We start from the raw sequence: 22531 nt of genomic DNA, 5'->3' as shown, positions 1-22531 counted from the left end.
CCAGACCAAATATGTTTTCTACATATTACAATAATTTATTGTTCTAAAAGCAACAATATTATTTTATGAGATTAACTTTTGTTTATAAATTCATATAATTTTTATTTATTTATTTCTTTGATGACGATTAATTACCAAAAGTATGAAGATTAATTTTGATAAAAATATATGTCTAATTTAATCATATATATATATATATATATATATATATATATATATATATATATATATATATATATATATATAATTACCAAAAATATGAATATGATTTATTTATTTTAAAAAGTATTATGTTAATTTGTAAAAATCTAAAATAGTTTATTGTTAAACGCTAGTTGCAGTAGCTTTTTAATTTGAAACATTTTCTTCAACCCAAAAGCTAAAAAAGTTTTTGGTGCTGAACGAAGTTTTTTTTTCCAAATTTTTCTTGAAAAATAAAAGCTGAAAACTTTCAAAAACTATATGCCAAATATGCCCTTTGTATTGTTTAGCAGGAAGTTGGTGATACAACTTTCTATCACTAACCAATCACTAAAACAAATACAACGTCTTAACTTTAATTCACGTTTAATCATCATAGTACATGTCTTTAACTTCCAACGTTCTGATAGATGTGTATTGAATTATATAATATAATAAAACAACAATATTTTATAACAGCATTTTTTTGTTATTGTAAAACTATTAACTGTAGTTAATTACAATAACTTTGTTTTACCATAAATCTGTCAAGATTCTTTTTGACAACATGATTTTATTCTTGCTGAGGCTGTAGATCTATGTTTAAAATTGGCTGAGGTGCACATGTTATTGTGGAATGAGGTTGGGAGCGGGTATTTTAGCTGAAGCAGGTCCATATAATGCTGCTTTCACCATATCTGGAGTAAGTTCTCGCTTACTTTGTGCAACAGTTATAAGTTTCAGATAATTATCGAACTCTACCTGACTAAGGTAACCATTTCGATTTGTATCAACACATCGCCATATGTGAGCGAGAACTGACTTAGGTAAACCAGAGGCTTGAAAGAAGGGAAGGGCTTCAGCACCACTAACACGCCCATCTTGATCTAAATCTGCTCTTTTAAAGTAACTTTCGAATACATCTGCATTTGTTACCTGACGTCCCATTTCTACCAACAATATAAGATTAATGATCAATAAGTTATAACCAGTAAGCAAATCCAAATATTGAGGAAAAAGATAAGACTGCAAGTGTTTATGTTGTGTGCTTATGTAAACCCCATTATTTCTTACATAACTGACACTTTTGCTGCACTATTTGTGAGTCACTTTGGTGAGAGACTTAACACTGGCTCAAAATAAATTAAAAACCACCAAAAGCTAGCCAGGAGTTCGCTACCTTAAACTGGTGCATGGTGTTTTTAGTTGGCTGCAGTCAACGGGTTGTGAACATCCGACCCCGATTTTTTATAGAATTAACATAACGTAAGTTGCATACTTTGAGAGAAATGTCTTCCAAAATTTATTTTATTATTATGAAATATAAGTGAAATACATCATATTATGCAATTACTTGATAATCTTTGAAACTTTATATCAGGCATTTATTTTAAAATTAACTCAAATTAATGGAAATGCCCAAAATTTGCAATTTTACTATAAATTAATATTCACAATCTTAGAGGTATTGTCTTTTGGCAGGCGCAATTTTATGCTTGGACCGGTTTCATTATCTATCTCCTTGCTCCACAGTACCTCTTTTTGGAAAATAAGATTATCAAAAAGAAAGTCGATCATTACTATATATCAAGAGTAGGCAGTCATCGATCAAAGTTAAGTCTCCACATTTTCAAACAGTTTATTATAGTCGAATTCGACTCTAGGGATTCTCTTGATTTTTAAACGACTAGACTTCTTTAAGGGAGTTAAAGAACACGTGCAAATAGTTGGTGTTTTATATATGATAAAAGTGGATATCCTTACCAAAGGGGTTCTAGCCTTGGTGTTGCCCTCCCTCGTTGACGTCGAGAGTTCAAGTCTCCTTCGAGACATAGGTGGACTTTAGGAGTCGTTTAGGATTACATTTTTTGTAATTCCCTGTGTCTCGGAATATGTTTTAAAAAATAAAGGCACATGAAAGTTTCAACGTTTGGTTTTAAATGACCATTTAACTATTATCTGGACCAATTAGACCATTAAACTTGAAATTTACAAATCCAAAATACCATTTTAGTCAAAGTCATCGGGTTTCTCGGTTACATTGCTATGCATACATTGTTTTGTGATAGTCAAAGGTTTTCATTAGACCATTCGAAGACTTCTATACAATTTTCAAATCATTGGTCGAGCGTTAGAATGAAACCAAAGTCGAATTGAGGAGCCGCTCATCAGACTTGCGATCCCAAAAATCTCGCAACTTCGATGTATTTTCCGAACTACCTTTTATCATCACATCGTCGCTTATCAAGGATTTCAATTTTTTTTTTATTTTAATTGGAAACAAAAGATACGACACTTCAACATTGGTTTCCCAGTCATATTTAGATGATTCCCCTCTTCATAGCTAATATGGTTAATCAAATTACAGGCGACTGTGTAAAAAGATCGTTGAATTAGAGACTAAGAGTAGGAAGGTTCAGATGGAACATGAAGAGAATTGATCAAACTTTGAAATCGTGTATTATGTTGAAGAATTAAGGATCGCCAATGATAGGATCTCTTAGTTAGAAAAAGAGTTCAATAAATTAAGGATAAAACTCCAAAAATATGAATTGATGGAACCGTTTCCATATGAATCTCTACATTTGGGTCTATTTTTCTCTCTCTAACATGGTAATGGAAGGAGGAGAGGCTCAAATTGACCGGCTTCCGATGGACCTACTTGATATATATTCATTTTCATCACTTTCTTCAAGGATTTGGCTTAGTATGTTTCACGAATTATGATCCTCTTGTATTAAATCGATTGCTAATTCTTGAATATTTAATTGCTTATTCCTTTGTTATTTGTGTGTGAACTGTGTATGTTAATTTTGAAGAATGAGTGGGGTGTGTGTGTGTGTGTTTGTGTAGAAAATAGAGGGAAGGTGTGAAGCAATTGATGTGTTTACCTTTTCAATTACGAAATCATCTAAGTTGAGGAACAAACTCTAAAAAATATCGATGTAACCCATTTCAAATGAATGGATGGATGATTTTGAAACTCCATGTGTAAATGAACATCTATGTGATGCAACTTTGGAGCAATAAGTTAAAATCTTTATGAATCCGATAAAAAATAACATCTCTCTGTACGTAATGGTGAGAAGCAACATAAAACTTGAAGCTTTAAGAACAAGTTAGGAAAATGTTAAAAATAAATAAAAAAGTCAAATGATAAAAAGTCAATGTACACATCAGCATAGCGATTGATAAACCTAGTAATTTTGAGCAAAATAGTAATTTATATAGATAAATTTTGATTTTAATGGTCTAAGTGGTCCAAAAAAATAAAGTTAAATGGTCATTTAAAACCAAACGTGAAACTTCACGTGCCTTTATGTCAACAACCCTTCAAAAACTGTGCAAAATGAACAAATTATCAAGGGGTATTAATATTCGGCAAAAAAGTATAACTATATATTAAGCTTTGCAAATTATACATAACTTTTGTTATTCATTGCACTATTGCTTTAGTCAAGTGACAATTAGGCCATCCATAATACGAGTTCAATAAATTGAGGATGAACAATGTGACGAAGTTCAATATTGGGTAAAAACCAGTGGCACTGGTGTTTATCATTTCGTATGAAACAATCCAAAGTAGAGTTTACCCAAGTATATTATAGGCTTCAATATTGATGTGGTTGTCGCTAATAAAAAGTTATTTCAGTTAGTACAACCATGGATATATCAAAGGTCATAAAAGATGTATGTATTCTTTAATTGTTTTAAAAAATGTGTGGATGTGTGTGTTTTACTTTGCTGGATCGATAATGGTGTTGCCAATGTCTTGTATACTTTTTACTGTGAAAAAACCACCCCATAAACAAATTTTTACATTACATTCGTTGAAATGTAATAGACATTGAGTTAGTTTGGTAATTTTAAATAGTAGTTAACAGGTAGTTAAATCTAGATGTTGAGTTAGTTATTGTCAACCAATAAAATCGTTGAAAGGTTGTAATGGTTGTCAAGGGTTGTTTCATTTCATATGTGTGTGTAAGTATGTCAATAACTTTTTACTTACTAGTGTTAAGTTAATGAATGATTAGTGTTTGTTCTTAGTGAAAACACTTTCTTTGTTCTTCTTTCTTACAACAATGTTTATTTGGATTGATGAAGTTTTATATCATCTCCAACAAATTAAATAGTATCAAAGTGTATGGTTATGGGTTCAAAAGGGCCTGTAGAAACAAGTTAAAGGTTGTAACTATGGATTAGTAGATTTTGGGTTTCAAATATCAAAATAAACACTTAGATAATTCAAGAACCATGTATGAGAAACACTTTCCAAAATCTATACATGTAGTGTCACAAAATTCTGATTTAGGATAATCCAAGAAAATCGATTTGAATTTACTGGACTAATTCAAATCCGAAAACACATGATGTCTTGTTTTTCTTAAGTCCTTGACAGACAATATGCATAGAGAGGAATAAGAAGAAGAATTTTCATATATTTCTATTGCAACATTCTTATCTTATTTTTATATGAAGAACATGACAAATAATAAGGTAAACGACACCCTTTTTACAATGGAGGGAAATATTGGGTTTTGGGCTAAAAATTCGGTTAGCCCTATTTTTCCTATATGGAGTATTTATCAATCCAGGGGGCTACCCTGAAAGGGTTGCCTCCCCTAGACCACGTTAGAGGCGATGCTCGATGCAACCCCACCGAGGGTGCTTCCCCTAGACCGTCGTGTTCATGTGTCCTCTTTAGTTTTACGGGTGTACACTCTCAACTTCCTGTCTCATAATATAACTAAATGGACTCATCATCTCTCGAATACAACACTAAATGTATGGATGATATTAAAATCACCAATATTGATGATACTTTCAATAATGATGATCTGAATGAAAGGATTCTTGATAATGATGATGATAACTTTGAGGATTTATGAAAAAATCAAATGAAGATAATGATGTTTGTGTATATTTTGTAATAAAACCAACTTTTAAAAGTAATGCTATTGGTCATGAGGAATTGAAAAGTGAAGATAAAGATGATGGTGAAACCGACATATGTGGTCATGAATGTTGACGTCATTGTAATGGTTAAGAACATGATGTCAAAGTATGTGATATATGTAGAGATATATGTTAAAAAGATTTACTTGACATATGGTGTAGATGCGTTGATGACTGTAACACTTGATTTCTTATATATATTTCATTTAATTTTATTGTATTAACAATTGAGTTGGAAATATTGGGTTTTAGGCTAAAAATTCGGTTAGCCCTATTTTTCCTATATGGAGTATTTATCAATCCAGGGGGCTACCCTGAAAGGGCTGCCTCCCTTAGACCACGTCAGGGGCGATGCTCGATGCAACCCCACCGAGGGTGCTTCCCCTAGACCGTCGTGTTCATGTGTCGTCTTTAGTTATACGGGTGACACTCTCAACTTCCTGTCTCATAATATAACTAAATGGACTCATCATGTCTCGAATACAACACTAAATGTATGGATGATATTAAAATCACCAATATCTATGATACTTTCAATAATGATGATCTGAATGAAAGGATTCTAGATAATGATGATGGTAACTTTGAGGATTTATGAAAAAATCAAATGAAGATAATGATGTTTGTGTATATTTTGTAATAAAACCAAGTTTTAAAAGTAATGCTATTGGTCATGAGGAATTGAAAAGTGAAGATAAAGATGATGGTGAAACCGACATATGTGGTCATGGTTGTTGACGTCATTGTAATGGTTAGGAACATGATGTCAAAGTATGTGATATATGTAGAGATATATGTTAAAAAGATTTACTTGACATATGGTGTAGATGCGTTGATGACTGTAATACTTGATTTATTATATGTATTTCATTTAATTTTATTGTATTAAGAATTGAGTTGGAACACAGTGTGACATTAGGTGGTCACGACGTGATGTACACGTGGAGGGTGTAGAGTGCTTAAGTTTCTGCGTAGTCTGCCCCATTTGGAAGATGAAACCCTAATTTGCGAGCTTTAAGACATATTTGAAGACATTTATCTTCAGAGTTTGCCTCATTTGGTAGCGTCCATTTCTCGAGAACGTCCCCATATCAAACCCTAGCCACTATTCATGAGTTTTGAGATTTTGTGCCATACTTTATGAAGCTTGAAAGTGAAAGAAGTCTCTCTTGGTTGAAGGAAGCCTTGTTGTAGTCTAGATCCAACATTATCACCATATTTCTAGACCATTGTAAGTTTAAAGTTCTTACCTTCATGCTTATCTCTCTAGATCTAGTTTTGTGGTTCATTTTCGTTTCATTTGGTCCATTTTCATGGTGTTCTTGGGGTTTAGAGAACTTTAAAACCTTATGAGTGATTAACTTCCTTCTAGACTTGTTTAAAGATGTAAACATGTGTTTTCATGCATTTCCTTTATGACATGCATGAGTTGTTATCTATTTTAGAGTTAGTGTTACTATTGAGAGGAGATAAAGCCATGAAAATGGATAAAGTTGGAAACCTTATCCATTAAGTCACTTAGAAGATCTATATCTGAAGTTTTGAGCTTCTGAGTTAAGGGAATATGTGCTTAATAGAAGGTTGTTGTTAAGACATTAGGCACGAAGCACCTTTTGGATTTCCTGACGTGCTTCTAGGATTTTCACAACCATTTGGTCATGCAGTTGCCGCAGAGCGCTTGGTCTTGGTTACGGTGCGCTTGCTATTGACTATTGACCGTTGACTTTTGACCAATTTGACTTTTGGTCACACTTTGAGAGATTATGCTATAGACTGAGGTTTACCTCTAATTGTTATTTAGGTGGTTTGTGAGACCGATTTGTATAACAACGCGTGTGTAGATGTGATTCTTCAACTTTTAGTTCGGGTGAGTTTTCTGAATATACCCCTTACGACACACGATATCCCTGTATGGTAGAATGTAGGATCTGGTTATATATTCTTATACTGGTGTACTAGTTTAGTATTTTGTATGTTTATTGTTTGCTTGTATGGATGGTGCTTTTATGCATCATGTTTGGAGGATTTATGACACAACATCGTAAGGCAACGACTCAAAGACACCCAACGTCCTTGGCGAAATGAAGCAAGGTTGTGAGTCAACTATCTATTATGTTGGGAGGGTTAATGATAGAACGATGCAAGGTTACGAGTCAAATATACCCAGTGTCGTGTTCACGTAACAACGCAAGGCTGCAACTCAACTAGTTTTTTGTGTCGTATCTGTATTATTGTATGTTGTATTTGGGGAAATCACTAATCTTTATGTTTATAGTTGTGGATTAAATGTTTTTAAGGTAGTTCCACTGATAGTGGGAAGGGTCAAGCTTTACTATACCACACACGCATAACATATTATTATGTTTTAGATTTCCATTGTTTATGATGATTCTGGTACTTAGTTTTTTATGACTTAGTTTTATGGTTTTAAACATCCATGTATCTCTATATTTGAAGTAAAATGGATGTTTTACTTATGATTTAAAAGGAAAATTTTGTTTGAAATTTGGGATGTTACAATGACGCAAAAAGTACTTAGTGCATGAAGAAAATGAAGGATCAAGTTTGCATGGTTGATGCAAGTGGATCCGGTTAAGAAACATGCCAGGAATTCCTTTTCTTTAAAGAAAGGTAAGAATGACAAAGTGAAGAAGTCATACCTAAAACCGATAAATGAAGTCAAACCCATAAAATAAATTGTTGAAGTCTACATTTGGTGTCATATACATCTAGATTAAAGGGTATGTTCGAATATAATATAGAGTTATGGTTATTTGGAAATTTTAAATAGAAGTAAATTAGTAGTAAATACTAGAAGTTAAGTTAGTTATTCTCAACCATCAAAACAATTGAAATTTTGCAATGATTGTCAAGTGTTGCTTCACTTCATCTATGTGTAAAAGTATGTGCATAACTTTTTATATGTTGGGATAGAGTTAATGAAAGATTAACGTTTCTTCTTAATGAAAACATATTCTTTCTTTTTCATTCTAAAATCAATGTTTTTATGGAATGTTAAAGTTTTCGTTAACTCCAACACTAATTACAATGTAAGAAAACTTCAACAACTTATTCCAAGAAAAATACTATTAATAAAATAGACGGAAAAAATTTGAATTAAAGTACATTTGGAAATACCTGTATGTGAGGGGTTTATATCATTTTCAGTAGAATTTGATGGCACTGTGTCTAGCAATGGATTTTTTGATCTAGTCTGTATATTCAAAATCTTTAGTGAGATTCCATCATGCAAAGTACAAATGATATATATATATATATATATATATATATATATATATATATATATATATATATATATATATAAAAGTACGTACAACTAACACTGTCATACAAATTTCACTCAAAAAATAAGAGTGTTTACCCACACGCAGTATGTGTTGGTAGAACCTATGTATGTGTGGATAATTGTTTTATAAACACAAAAAATAAACGCTTCTATATTTTGGCTTTGTATTGTAGAGAAAAGTCTATAAATAAAGTCTCTTACATTATATATATATATATATATATATATATATATATATATATATATATATTGTGTGTGTGTGTCTTACGTTCATATGTGTATGAATATCTATTGTGTGGACAGTGTTATTATGTTAGAATGACTAAGAGAAAAAGTTGTTAAATAATGTGAATACGTTCAACTTCACATAATTATGATCATTATCAAACATTATCACTAATTAAATCGACTATAAAGCTAGTATGGACGTTTTTATGATTCTCATTATGTCAAAATATTGTTAAAATGTATTCTTAATATTGTATTATGTAAGAATGATAATGAGTGAATAAATACGCATGAGAAGATAAATAAATGATAATGATAATAGTCATATGAGATTGAAGATATTAGAATTACCAAACAACCTATTTTATTAATCATTCTAAAAGAATAACATTATCCACACACGTCCGCAGAATAGATGTAATCTATATTTTAACCGAGCCCTATATATATATATATATATATATATATATATATATATATATATATATATATATATATATATATATATATATATATATTTAAATTCGTTTTCTTTTTTATTTTCTCTTTTGTTATAAAAAATTTTTACAACATATTTGAAGTTACTAGTTATTTATTTATTTATTTATTTTTGGATTTTTGTTTTATTATTTTGTTAGTTTTTTATTTCTGTTTTTTTATTTTTTTGTTTTTAAGCTAAATGTATGTTTAAATTTTTAGTGTTTAATAGCTTTAAATGTTTTGATTGATAAAAATATTAAGTATTAAAATATTTTTATATTATATTATTTTTGAATCATATCATTTTTGGATAATAAAACTTTCGAAAAAATTATTTTGAATCAAAATATTTTGGATCATATTATATTTAATCGATTGATTTTGGATCAATACTATATCAAACTAAATAAAGCTTTTGTTCATAATAAATTTTTGATCGTTATATATTTTTTATCATTTAATTTTGAATCATAAAAGATACAATTTTGTAAAATATTAACGAAACATCATAAATTGTTCATCTGGTTTCTAGAAATCTTAGATATAGTCCTTAAGTTCAGAAAACATCTTAGATAGTTCATGCGGTTCCAAAACTTTTAAAAATTAATCTTTTAAGCTAGTTTCATTGTTATTTAATCTCTTTCCAATTTAAAATGTCCTTTTTACCTTTTACATATTTATTTTTTATTTTTCACTATTTCCTTTTAATATTTTTATTTTTATTAAATACATAACTGGCCCATCTCTCTCTCTCTCTCTCTCTATATATATATATATATATATATATATATATATATATATATATATATATATATATATATATATATATATATATATATATATATATATATATATATATATATATATAGAGAGAGAGAGAGAGAGAGAGAGAGAGCTAGGTTCAAATGTTTCTGGCAATTATTGTGTACCTAAATGCACCAATGAGAATTCAAGAATTAATAAATATTTAAATAAATAATTTAAGGGTATTTTGGACCTTTTGTACTTTTAATTAAGGAAAGCATTTAATTGAAATCTTGCAATTAAGGAAATAAAATAAATATATTTGACCTAGTCTCTATCTTATATCCTGCCGCTTCTTCCTCCAGCCTCTCCACTGTCGGCTCCCTAATCAATCGATGCCGCCGTACACTGATGCCTCCCACTTCATTTATGGGTCGGTTACCTTAAAATCAGATTGACCACCACCGACATCAACACCGTCACCAACATCAACACCATCACCATCACCACTGCCCACTTCCTCTCTTTGTCGACGTCCATCTTTTAATTTCTTCAATTCTTAACAATTCCAAACACTCACTCACTGTTCACATATCCACTTTCCCAGTTTTCCCCTGGGTTTCTCGACTCTGATCACTCAAAATGGGTTCTCAAATGATCCAGCATCAAGAAGTAAGTTTTTGTAGAGCATTCCTAGCTATTCTTTGTAACCGATAAGGTAAATTTACTCTAGATTGCTGCAATTTTTGTTGTTAAAATTCACACTTCTATGTAAACTTCTATTAGTATATTGTATTTTTTCATTCATATGGGTGTCTAATAAGGTGAAATAGAAGTATATGTCTACATTTACTCATTCATGGATTTTCTTGTGAACTAAGAGCTAGATAGATAGTGTAGAAGCACAAATCTTAAAGGTCTTTATTTTCTAAACACATGGATTATCAATATGTTCCCTTCCCTTCCAATCGGTAGTATGTTGGAAAAGGTAGCTCATAATGTTTAATGTTCAATAGAAAAAAAGAGCCAACATTCCAAAAATGATAGTCTTGTGTGTATACATGCTTCTAGAAATGCCTCAATGAACACATGGATTATCAATTTGTTCTTACTAAATTTGCATATTCTGTATGTTCATACATCATTCGATGAAATGCCTCAATGAACTCTTCTTTTTTATTTTTTAAATAAAGAAACATATTATATCTATAAGAGTACATAACATATTGTTCACCATTCTTTAAGAATTTGGTTATATTGTTCAAAAAAGAATGTGCCAATTGCATTGTTTAAGAATTATTCTAACTGTAGTGGTACATGTCATTAGTCTTTGATGAAAAGGGTTAAGCTGACATTCTGTCAGAATTTGCATGAAAAGGGTTAAGGTGGGGATTTTTTTTTCATATTAGAATGCAAACACATGGACTACTTTTCTGTTGCAATAATTTACACAAGTTGTAGGTGCAAACAAAGGTGGTTTTTTACACCTGGTGGAATAGATACTATCTATTTAGACCTTTTTACCCTTGGAGGGTCTTCTTCCTACTTATTGTCCCCTTACTGTGTTTCATGTGGTTTGGATATTTGGTTTTTTTTTTTTTTTTTTTGTAACTGGATTTTTTATACGTAAAGAGAAACTGAATAGGAATATAATGCATTTGGAATACATACAGGGAGTCTTCATCCTGGTGCTTTCATAGATCATCATTTTCACAACAAAAAACTTGTGAGCCCAAGATGGTTTATATATTCTAATTGCTTTTTTTTCTTAGTCACCTTTTGTGTTAACATGATCTTTTCATGCATTTATATTTCAAATGTTTTGTTCGTTGGGTCTATTCTTGATAATACAAATTCTTTAACAATATTCAAAACCATTCTGCAAGAATAGTTTATTCTGCAAGAATATTATTGTTGTATTCTGATAGAATAGTAGTTAATTATTTATATATTTAATGTGCAGTTGTTACAAGTGTATCGCTACAAAATATTTGACAATGAATTTGTGATAGAAATGGCTTGAACAATGGTTTGAAGACCTGATGGGAAACGCTTGAAGAATAAATCAAAGAATGATCACACTCACTGTTTAAGAATGTTCTTATTTTTTAAGAATTACACTTGTTATTCTTTCAGAATGTTGTTATTATTCAATGAATCACAATCATACAATGTAATTATTTGGTATATTATTAGTTCAAGAATCGGTTTTGTGTATTCTTTCATAATGTATTTACTAGTTTATGGTTAGCATTTTGTCATTATAACAAAATAAAATCGAAAATATATTTACTAGTTTATGGATGGCATTCTGTCATTCTGACAAAATAAAATCGGATTTTTAAATTTGAATTAATTTAAAATATTCAGATTTTTAAAATAAAGGAATTAATTATCCCTAAAAATCCGAAAATTTCCTTTTTTAATATAGGTTAATTGACTAAAATGCCTTTATGCTGAAATTTGTGTGATTATATGGTACATGTTATCCTATTCTAATATCATAGACCCTAATATCATGACATTTGATTCTATTCCATCCGGTGGTCCAGATCTGTGCATTCTGGCACACAATAGTTAGTAAAAACAAAATAATCTAAGCATATATATATATATATATATATATATATATATATATATATATATATATATATATATATATATACACCCCAAAAGTTCGTTAAGTTAGAAACCCAATAATTAAAGAAGCTGAACACGACGTCAAGAAGGATTCTTAGCTGGCTAGGACTCCACTACCAGTATTTTAATAGAGATGAACACACATAAATGGTTTACAAGGATGAATACACACACATGAATCATTTCCATATTTGATCGAGAAGAGACTGTTTTTATCATTTTTTAGAGACAAGGACTTGAATGTTTTTCAGAAATTATTTTAGAAATGACGGGTTTAGCATTTTATAGAAACGATTTTAGAGATGAGATCCTTGTGTCAAAAGCATAAAGATGAGAAAAATGAAATCCTCATGTCCATAAGACCATAACACGAAGCTAAAAAGGAATAAATTCATTTTCTTGAACCCTATGCAAATCCATCATCTTTCATACAACAGATAGAAGAAGAAGAAATTAGGTTTCTTGATCCCTTTGCAAATCCCTAGAAAAAAATCCCAAACCCATAGATTCGTAGAGTGAAATCCCTAGAAAAAAACCTAAACATCATCTTTATACAATTGATAGTCACTGTATCTTTTTCTTCTCGCGTTTTCTAGAATTCCATTGAAAGTTGAAATTGTATAAGAATAAGAACTCACCTGGAAACGCCTAGTTTCAATTATGTTAATATTCACCTCACTATTTGCTTTAGCACAAAAATTGGTGTCGACCACTTTGTTCCGAGGACACAAAGCTATCTTAACATCCTCCTTTACAAGCCCAAGAAGATTGTTGTCGTTCATCATGTGAAACATTTCCTTTTAAACTAGAAAAGCTTCAGACTTTTGAACAAAAACGTACAACTTCCACCTGTAACTTACTTTTGAACAAGATGGAGCTGAAGCAGGTGTAAGTTGATGGTGGTGGATGGTTTTTAACATGGTGTGAATAGTGGGTTTTAGTGGATCATATCATTTATCTTACATATTAAGCTACGAATCGATAAATATGGTTTGGTTATGTATAGAAGCTAGAAGTGGGCTAAGTAGTTGTCCGCGTCATCTTTATTCATAAGATAGAGAGAGAGGTAAGTGGGCCAACGGATAATTTGTTTATTTTTCTATTTTTTATATTATCTTAGATAAAATTTGATTTTAAAAAGGATTAGAAAGGGCTAATAAGTCTTTTTATGTGGATAAAAGATTATTTGTTAAAAGTTTTCCAACCATAAAACCATATATGAGATTTTTTTGAACTAAGCGATTATATCTTAGATTTTTGTAAACCATACGAACCATTTATGTGGTTTTGTCTAAAATATTTGAATCAAATACTTTTACATCCAAATTAACAAACATCAACATGTTGAATCATAATTGTTTTTCGAATCATAAATATTTTAAATCATCTCATTTTGGATTATATTATGTTCAATTTTTTAAAAAAAGAAAAATATGTAATCTTTAAAAATAAAGTTTGGTATCTAAACAATCTTATTTGTTTAAAATTCTTTTCAAAAATTTCATAATATATGATATATAATAAACCATTAAAAGAATTTTTAATTTGAAGAATAAAAATTTTCGTGTCTTATTTTTTATAAAATCTTAGAATCATTTAAACAAAACAGTCTTATCTTTAACAATAATATTTTTGACAATTTTCTTTTACAAAAACACAGTAAAATACTATTACAAAGAACTCTATCATTTTTTTTAAATTGGATAAAAATAAATTTCATTATATTTTATAAAATTAATTATTTCTTAAAATTAAAATATAAGCACTTCGAATACTTATGTTAAAAAATTGTTTTTACAAAGTCTAGAACAGAAGTATCTTTTAAATTTTCATGATTTTTGAATAATTTTTTTTTTCTTGGTTTTTTTAAAATTTAAAATTAAAAAATATATTTTTTTTCAATTTTTCATGATTATACCCATTTTCTAAACAATTAAATTTTAAAAACTTTAGTTTTATTAAAAAACATTTAAAAAAAGTTTTTGCCAAAAAATTAAATGGGCGGAAAAATTAAAAAATCCCAATTAAGAAGAAATTGACATGTGTAATATGAAAGTTCGCTACGATCGTTAGGGAACGCATGTAAGGCGCGGTGTGTATCATCTTTTGGCAATTTGGCCCTTAAATTTTTTCACATTTCTACCTTGAGGTTTCTTATTATTTACAGAAACGGATTTCAGTTTTTGAAAAACTACGTTTGCTGCATATTAAATACAAAACTTTCATTTTTATAAATAAAAGACTAAGATTTGTTCTTGCAGTTTTTTAGTCCTCACCCGATCCTAATTTTAATATATATATATATATATATATATATATATATATATATATATATATATATATATATATATATATATGAGAGAGAGAGAGAGAGAGAGAGAGAGAGAGAGAGAGACGACAAACATACCTTTAAATTTAGTTGAGGAACAGCTAAGGCCTCCAGGTCAATCTGGGGAGCAGCAATTTTAGTTGAATCGGGTCCATATAGAGCTGCTTTCACAATATCTGGAGTAAGTTCTTGCTTACTTTGAGCAATGGTTACCAGTTTTAGATAATTGTCGAACTCTGGTCGGTTAAGGTAACCACTACGGTTTACATCAACATATGCCCATATTTGAGAAAGAATAGCCTTAGGTAATCCAGAGGTTTGAAAGAATGGAACAGCTTCCACATCATTAATACGTTCATCTCTATCTAAATCTGCTATTTTGAAGTACATCTCGAATAGATCAGTATTCTCTACCTTGCCTGCCAATTCTGCCAACAATACATGAGTTTATCATCATTGATTTAATGTAATAAAATTAGAATATCGGGGAAAATGATTAGGAAATAAGAATTCATATTGTATTCTTTTTTGTATTGATATCTCAATTCTTACAAAACATATGATTCGACATTTTCGTGTTCGGATACATGCTAGTTAGCATATGACTTCGTGGATACATTCTTATTAATTTGTTGCAGTTGATGCCGATTTGAGTATTAGACCCTGATTTGTATGGAATTATTATTTGTATAATGCAAGTTACACATGCAAAGAGAAATACTCGTAAACAAATTATTATTAAAATATATGTGGATACGTTATATAATGTTGGTACTCATTAATAATTTAAATCCTATTTCTTGATTGCAGAGTAGAGTTGTTAATGGAGCATTATATCATTGCATTCAGCATGCAGGAAACGATATTTTTTAGGTTAACGGAATGAGGGAATGCTGCTATTGTTAGGGAATTCTTATAAGCAACATTTCCTTGCCCCAAATCATCCCCAAAAACATGGGGGTCCTGTAGCTATATATGTTCTATATTACTAAAGAACAAAGATATCTTATGTCTTATAATATGCAGGAGATATGTGCATTATGTTTTGTAGGGTAGTTCTCTTATGGTATGTAGGACATATGTTCATTACCTTGGTAGTATGAAAAAGAAGGCAATAGAAGTTAATTTCTAATAATAGTGTTAAATTGTAGAATCTGATTATTCTTTTCATATTATTTCCATGACTAAGTGTAAGCATGGCCCCAAAGGTCTACGTGTAGCAATGTCAAAAAGTTTTGTGGGACCCCGAACTTGTAGAGCCCCGATCCCATATGGGGGATATTTGTTAAAAAAATCGGAGGCGGGGACGGGGTTGAGCAGTCCCGTCTCGAACCCCCATGGGGCCCGTATAACTTTTTTGAGATGTGATGACATTTTTGTTTTTAACAAGTACAATTAAGTTATAAATAACTATTTTAATCCAAAAATAGATTCTTTAAGCCCAAAAACAACTTATTTTAGCCCAAGAAAAAAATATCTCAAAATCAATCGAGGGCGGGGTGGAGGAATGGGGAAATTAAGGGGGTGGAGTCGGGGTGCAACCCCCGTCCCGTTTTTCCCCTTTGGCATCCCCATCTACGAGGGTAGATGTAAAGTGGTCCGTAGTTCCCGAACAAAATGTATGCGAGTTTGTTTAGTCGAAAAGAAGTCTGTGGAGTGTGGAGTACAGAGTAAGTTGTGGTGTAACCATGTACAGAGTAATTACATAGTTGGTCGTGGCTCAGCGATACGCTGCAAAGGCCATACATGATATCATATTTGGATTTGACCCAGAAGCATATATTATATCAGGTCATCATTATAAATAGATCTCTTTGTATTAATGTAAGCTTATTGCAGCAATCATATGTTTGCCGGATATTAATAACTTTTTTTCGCTAGGTCACCCTATGGACATAACTTGATTATTCTGATCACCGAACCATATTTACTTTCTTATGTTCTTTGTTTTTTTTTTTTTTTTCAGATGTGCACAAGCTCTCCTTGAAAAGTGTTCGAGAATGTCAAATCCTTGTTGTATCTTTGGCTCAAAGTAAGGGGTAAAAATGGAATTTGTAATTGGGAGGATTGGAATGTTTCTCCTCTTGCATCTCTATAATTGTATTGCTTTCAATGTACTGTAATGTCTTCTTGGTGGCCCCTTTTTAGCTTCTTGCTTGCTTGGATCATTTTAATAAAAAATCGTTGTTTCCAAAAAAATGTAATAATAAAACTACCAAATAAAGATATAATGATTAAAGTGTGTATGGGCTTGTTTTAGATATTTGTTTTTTATTCTAAATATTGAATTTAGAATTTAGATAAGGAAAATGTTAGTGAAGATATGTGTGACACGTTTATATATATATATATATATATATATATATATATATATATATATATATATATATATAGCATATTAGTCATATCTTAAATTTTAAGAGGTACAAGATACCAAGCTTTTTATACAAATCAATTATACATAACAAAACCATTAATACTTACCAAAATTTTGAAGACTTGAATTAATGAAGGTTATTAAAAAATTAATTTGGAGCAAAATAACAATTTTAAAATATTAAATTCATCAATATAAGTTAATTTACATTTCTTAAACTAGATACATATAATAATTAATTACATCAAATATATAAACATACTATTTATCACCGTTGCTTTGTGCGGACATACATCAAATATATATATATATATATATATATATATATATATATATATATATATATATATATATATATATATATTGAGCCATCTCTCTCTCTCTCTCTCTCTCTCTCTCTCTCTCTCTCTCTCTCTCTCTCTCTCTCCATAATGACTTTTTTGGTGAGTGAATATAGTACTTCACATATATCTTAGATGCTATTAGAGCCAGATTCTAGCACCCTCATGGCATAACATGTCCCCGGTTGACCTTATCGAGCTTCTGTTTGTATGGAGGAGTGTTAGTGTATTACACATCTATGCGACATGGCCCTATAGGTGTTTGCATATGATAGGATCACCCTCTTTCCATAAAGGCTCTTTTGGATCGACAATATTGAACTGCATATATATCTTATAAAAAAGTTATAATATAAAAGTAATATAATATGAAATCTTTAATATGGCGGGGTTAGGGATAGCGTGCTATATATATATATATATATATATATATATATATATATATATATAACATGCATTTTTACCAATTAGATGGGTATACATTGTTGAATGAGTACTTGATATTTTTTTAAATCTCTTGATTATGCATCGAATAATTTACAAAGACGTGAGGCTATATATACATAATAATATACTAAATCCTAGACGATATGGCCCATATACATATTTGGGATTAGCCCGACTATACTAGTAGTGTTAGCAGCATGAAGCTGGGAACGTTGAAATGAAAATGAAGCTAATACAAAGGGATTTTGTAAGGCTGTGTACAAGTTAATTCCCCATACAGATGAATTGAACTTGTAGTTCCTTCTTAGTAGTCTCTCCAACAAAGTGGAAGTCAACCTCGATGTGTTTTGTGTGAGCATTGACTATTGGGTTCGTAGAATAGTAGGTGGCGTCGATGCTATTACATTATAAATGGGGGTTTTAATAGGATAATAAATTAAGTAAGAATAGATCATAAATATGTTATCTTAGCAACAATGATGGCCACAGTTTTATGCTATATTTCTTTTGAGGAGCAAGGGAATGTATTATGCTTGATAGAAGACCTTGATAATAGGTTAGAGCAAGAAAGAAAGAATAGTGGGTTCCTATAACATATTTAAATAAAAGATTTAAATACATAATAAAAACTAAAAAAGATAAATAAATAAATAAAATCCAGCAAGGGAAACATAGTCCTTCTATTTATGTCATGGACGAAACGCACATCAAAAATATATCATAGGAACTGTCTGATGTAAAAAAAAATAGTGACCAAACACGTGTATTACCCAAAACAATAAGGAACATCCGTATAATTTACTCAATAATAAGAGACGCTAAACCACATGTGAGACCGTGAAGGAAAGATGAGTCAATAGATGGGTTTGGGTGAGGGAAAAATGGGAATTTTGGGAGCATGAATGCATAGTAGATTTCTTCCTACCTTTAATCCATCAAGACAATTTTTTGTATTAGGCTAAAACCACAAGACATACATATAACCCATGGTTGCAGAAATCGGGATTAATCGCTTGGCGTTGTCCAACCGACTAGGATTAATGTGTTTGACGGAAATAAGGGATTGATCAGGTTTGGCGGGATTAATCGGTCTTGGCGGGATTAATCGGTCAACAAAAGTAAAAAAAGTCAATAAAAGTAAAAAAAAAAGGTCAGAAAAGTAAAAAAAAAAAAAAAAAACAAAATTAACTGTTTTTTACACCAAAATTTATAAATTTTCAAATTTTCAAATATTATACCAAAATGTTCATATTTTTGTATTTTCAAATTTTCAAATTACAAATTCTCTTATTTTCTAATTTTGAAGTACTTATTTTTCTTAAAATATATTAATTTTTGATTAATTTTAATATTTTACTAGAAATCTATGCTCCCCGATTAATCAATGATTAATCTCCGCCAAGACCGATTAATCCCTTAACCCATGTCGACCGTCGAGCCACGGTCGAACGATTTTTACAACCTTGATATAACGATATTAAATCCTTTGAGTCAAAAAGAAATCAGACACTAGATCTTAGCATGATAGAAGAACACTTGTATATCTTATTCCTACACTATTAAATTATATTTATAAAAGTGATGACATAAGATTAAATGACAGTTGATATGAAAATACCTGGATTTGTGGCTTTTATACTATTAACAACAGAACTTGACGGCCTTGCGTCTGGCAATAAATATTGTGATCTAGTTTCCATAGTGAATGTCTTTAAGGAGTTTACAGACTGCAAACAAAACCGAAATTGAATCACATTATATAGGTCCCAAATGAATCACACCATATGAGTCCCTTAACATAAGACAAACAGGAGAAATTAATTATTCTCTTTAATAACTACTCCGGCACACCCTTATTCCACTAAGACCTGTCTCTAACCCTGACACCGAACACCATATTTTGTACTAAAAATGACCTAAAAAATGGTTTAAATAGTTATTCATCTTCAACGAATTACATTATATTTTAGACAAAAAACTGTATTTTTGTTACAATAATTTTATAAATTATAATATTTAACAACTATAACCAAATGAATTATTCTTATATATTTTAATTATGTGTTTATATGAGATTAGTACATGATAATATATGTCAATTATGTGTTTTGATTAAATACTAGGTGTGAAACCCGTGTACTACACTGGTTTAGTAAAAATAAAAAGTTTAATAACAATATGTAAACATTAAACATTTTATAAAGTAATTGAAAAAAAAAGTAAATCAATGAGTTTGTAACATTTATGTGAATATATTCTCAAATTAATAAAATGAAAATCTTACATGAATAGAAAGAGAACTTTCCATGTATATAACCGTAAATGTTGGAAATTTCATGTAAAAATGAAAAACCTCAAAAAATGATAACTGGAAAATAAAAAAAATTAAAAAAAAAAACTTCATTTATTAGAGTTGATGTTTGTTCTTGATATTACTAAAAGTACTAAAATTTTAAATAATTTTGAAACATAAAAAACAAAATTACTACTATTTACAACGTATCATCAAAGACCATTTTGTACCAACTTTAACACTAATTTTGGTATCAGTGAACAAATAACACCATAGCATCATATTTGGTGCAAGAAATGGTTTTGGGGTGTAGCAGTTTTACAACAAAATTGATGTTAACATCAAATTTGGTGTTGGGTTGGAAAGATCTAAGCAAAGCCAATGACCAGAACATTAAAGAATGCAATCACAGAACATCAGCAAATATAACATACATCAAACCATGCCTAAAGTAGCAGTATAAATCACTACTACAAACCTTGACCAGAGATAGGATGATGCTTCTTCAAGGTATCCATTCTTATATGGAATTCAAATTAAGTTTATATGAATGGTTCCAATTATTTTTATCTTTCTCGTAGTCGTGTATCCAGCAAACATAGTCAGCTCTTTTGTAAGTATTTTTTGGATATATTTTACTATTTACCGAAACCAAATATGATGCATATAATACATTTTCGATAGAGAATATCACAAATAAACTTTTCATTTTCATTTCCAGCACATTGTTTGTTTTTCATTTTTGTTTCTCTGAATTTAGGAGGCATTATAGTAAAGAACTTTCCACTAGAATTAAGATATATATCTCAAAACAATTACTAGTAGAAGTAAATATAAAAGGAAAAACACAACTTACTTGATATTCAAGAACACTTTCAAGTATTCTCACGACTTCTGTCATTAATGGGCGTTCTTCCAACTCTCTCTCCAAACATCGATAAGCAGCTTTGGTAAACGCATCCAAAGACTTAGGAGTCATTTCATCCTTTATAGTATCATAAATAATTTTATTTATTTTGTTTTGTTTATAGTATTGACGCACCAATCCGACCAAAGATTGATGAATACCGGTTCCGTGGGTTATACACAACCTCCCACACAACACTTCAAACAAAACTATTCCGAAGGAATAAACGTCCGACTCTTTTGTTAATAATCCTGATTCAACATATAGTGGATCACAATACCCAATTGTGCCTACAGCGTTAGAGACAATAAATGTGTATTGTTGGTTTGCAAGACCAAATTTGGATAAACCCAAATCAGAGATCTTGGCATTCCAGTTCTCATCCAGTAGGATGTTGGAACTCTTGATATCACGATGTAATACTCTTTGTTGGGTCTCACCAGGATTGTGAAGGTATGCTAGTCCACGAGCCGCCCCAATGCAAATCTTAATCCGATCGATCCAAGTAAGATCATCGTTGTTGAGATGCAAGTCAAGACTTTTCCTGGATGCATACTCGTATACCAGGATCTTCTCGTCACTCTCGTCACAAAACCCTAACAGAGAAACGATATTTTCATGCTTGTAAAGAGAAAGCATAATGATCTCCTTCCAAAACTCTGGGTTTCCTTGTCCAAATGTAGGATCTAATCGTTTTAAGGCAACAATTGTTTGTCCCTTGGAATGAAGAAGCTCCCCCTTGTATACTTTGCCAAATCCTCCTTTTCCAATGCAGTTGTCATCAGCAAAGTTGCTGGTTGCTGATTTTATAGCTTGTAATTGAATCTTGAGATGTTCAAACTTTCTTGTGATATGCATCATTTTGATGGCAAATTTGTATGGGGCAAAGTGAATAGCTTCAAGGAAGTATAGTTTCAGATATTGATCGATTTGATATCGTGCATTTAACAATAGACAAGCAAAGACTTGGTCAACTCTATCTTTCTCTTATCATACACAATTGGACAAGTGCAGTGAATTTAGGCTGAATAGTCTTCACTATCATTTTATTGAATTCTAAAATATTATTTCTTAATTAGGGTATATAGGATATGCTGGAAGAAAGCAACGTATTGACCTTGACAGGGTGTAATATTTCTGCTACATAGTTGATTTCGTCAACTTATTAATTAATACCTTTCATTTGGATAAAATTCCAAATTTAGCATATCTTATATTTTAAATAGTTTGAATGTAAATAATTAATTACTTCCTACTCCTAGTCTCCTAGTTCTATGTAAACACTTTACTATGTTTTGGCGT

The 22531-nt window shown here is 30.4% G+C and overlaps 1 protein-coding gene across 3 annotated transcripts; it reads right to left on the bottom strand.

Moving 5' to 3' along the window:
- Positions 1 to 588: 588 nt before the first annotated feature.
- On the bottom strand, positions 589 to 22229 carry LOC145114928 (putative serine/threonine-protein kinase PBL28). 3 transcript variants are annotated; one of them, XR_013711345.1, is made up of 6 exons: positions 21179 to 22229; positions 19648 to 19756; positions 14943 to 15292; positions 8275 to 8350; positions 1945 to 3520; positions 1018 to 1130 (listed from the first exon to the last, which is right to left on the bottom strand). XR_013711345.1 is itself a non-coding variant. In XM_079051047.1 (5 exons), exons 1-5 carry the CDS (start codon positions 22088 to 22090, stop codon positions 808 to 810), a joined length of 1770 nt encoding a protein of 589 aa, XP_078907173.1. In that variant the 5' UTR covers positions 22091 to 22229; the 3' UTR covers positions 589 to 807. The 3 variants fall into 3 exon arrangements, 2 of the variants coding, with proteins under 2 accessions (XP_078907173.1, XP_078907174.1); XM_079051047.1 differs by lacking the exon at positions 1945 to 3520 and having other exon boundaries at positions 589 to 1130; XM_079051048.1 differs by lacking the exon at positions 1945 to 3520 and having other exon boundaries at positions 589 to 1130; positions 14943 to 15283.
- Between the last annotated feature and the right edge of the window lie 302 nt (positions 22230 to 22531).

Source organism: Lactuca virosa, chromosome 5 (genome assembly GCF_052849685.1).
Source record: "Lactuca virosa cultivar CGN04683 chromosome 5, Lactuca_virosa_CGN04683_v6, whole genome shotgun sequence".
NCBI classification, from domain to species: Eukaryota; Viridiplantae; Streptophyta; class Magnoliopsida; order Asterales; family Asteraceae; genus Lactuca; species Lactuca virosa.
Note: the sequence above shows the minus strand (reverse complement) of the source record. Positions and strands in the feature narration are given on the sequence as shown.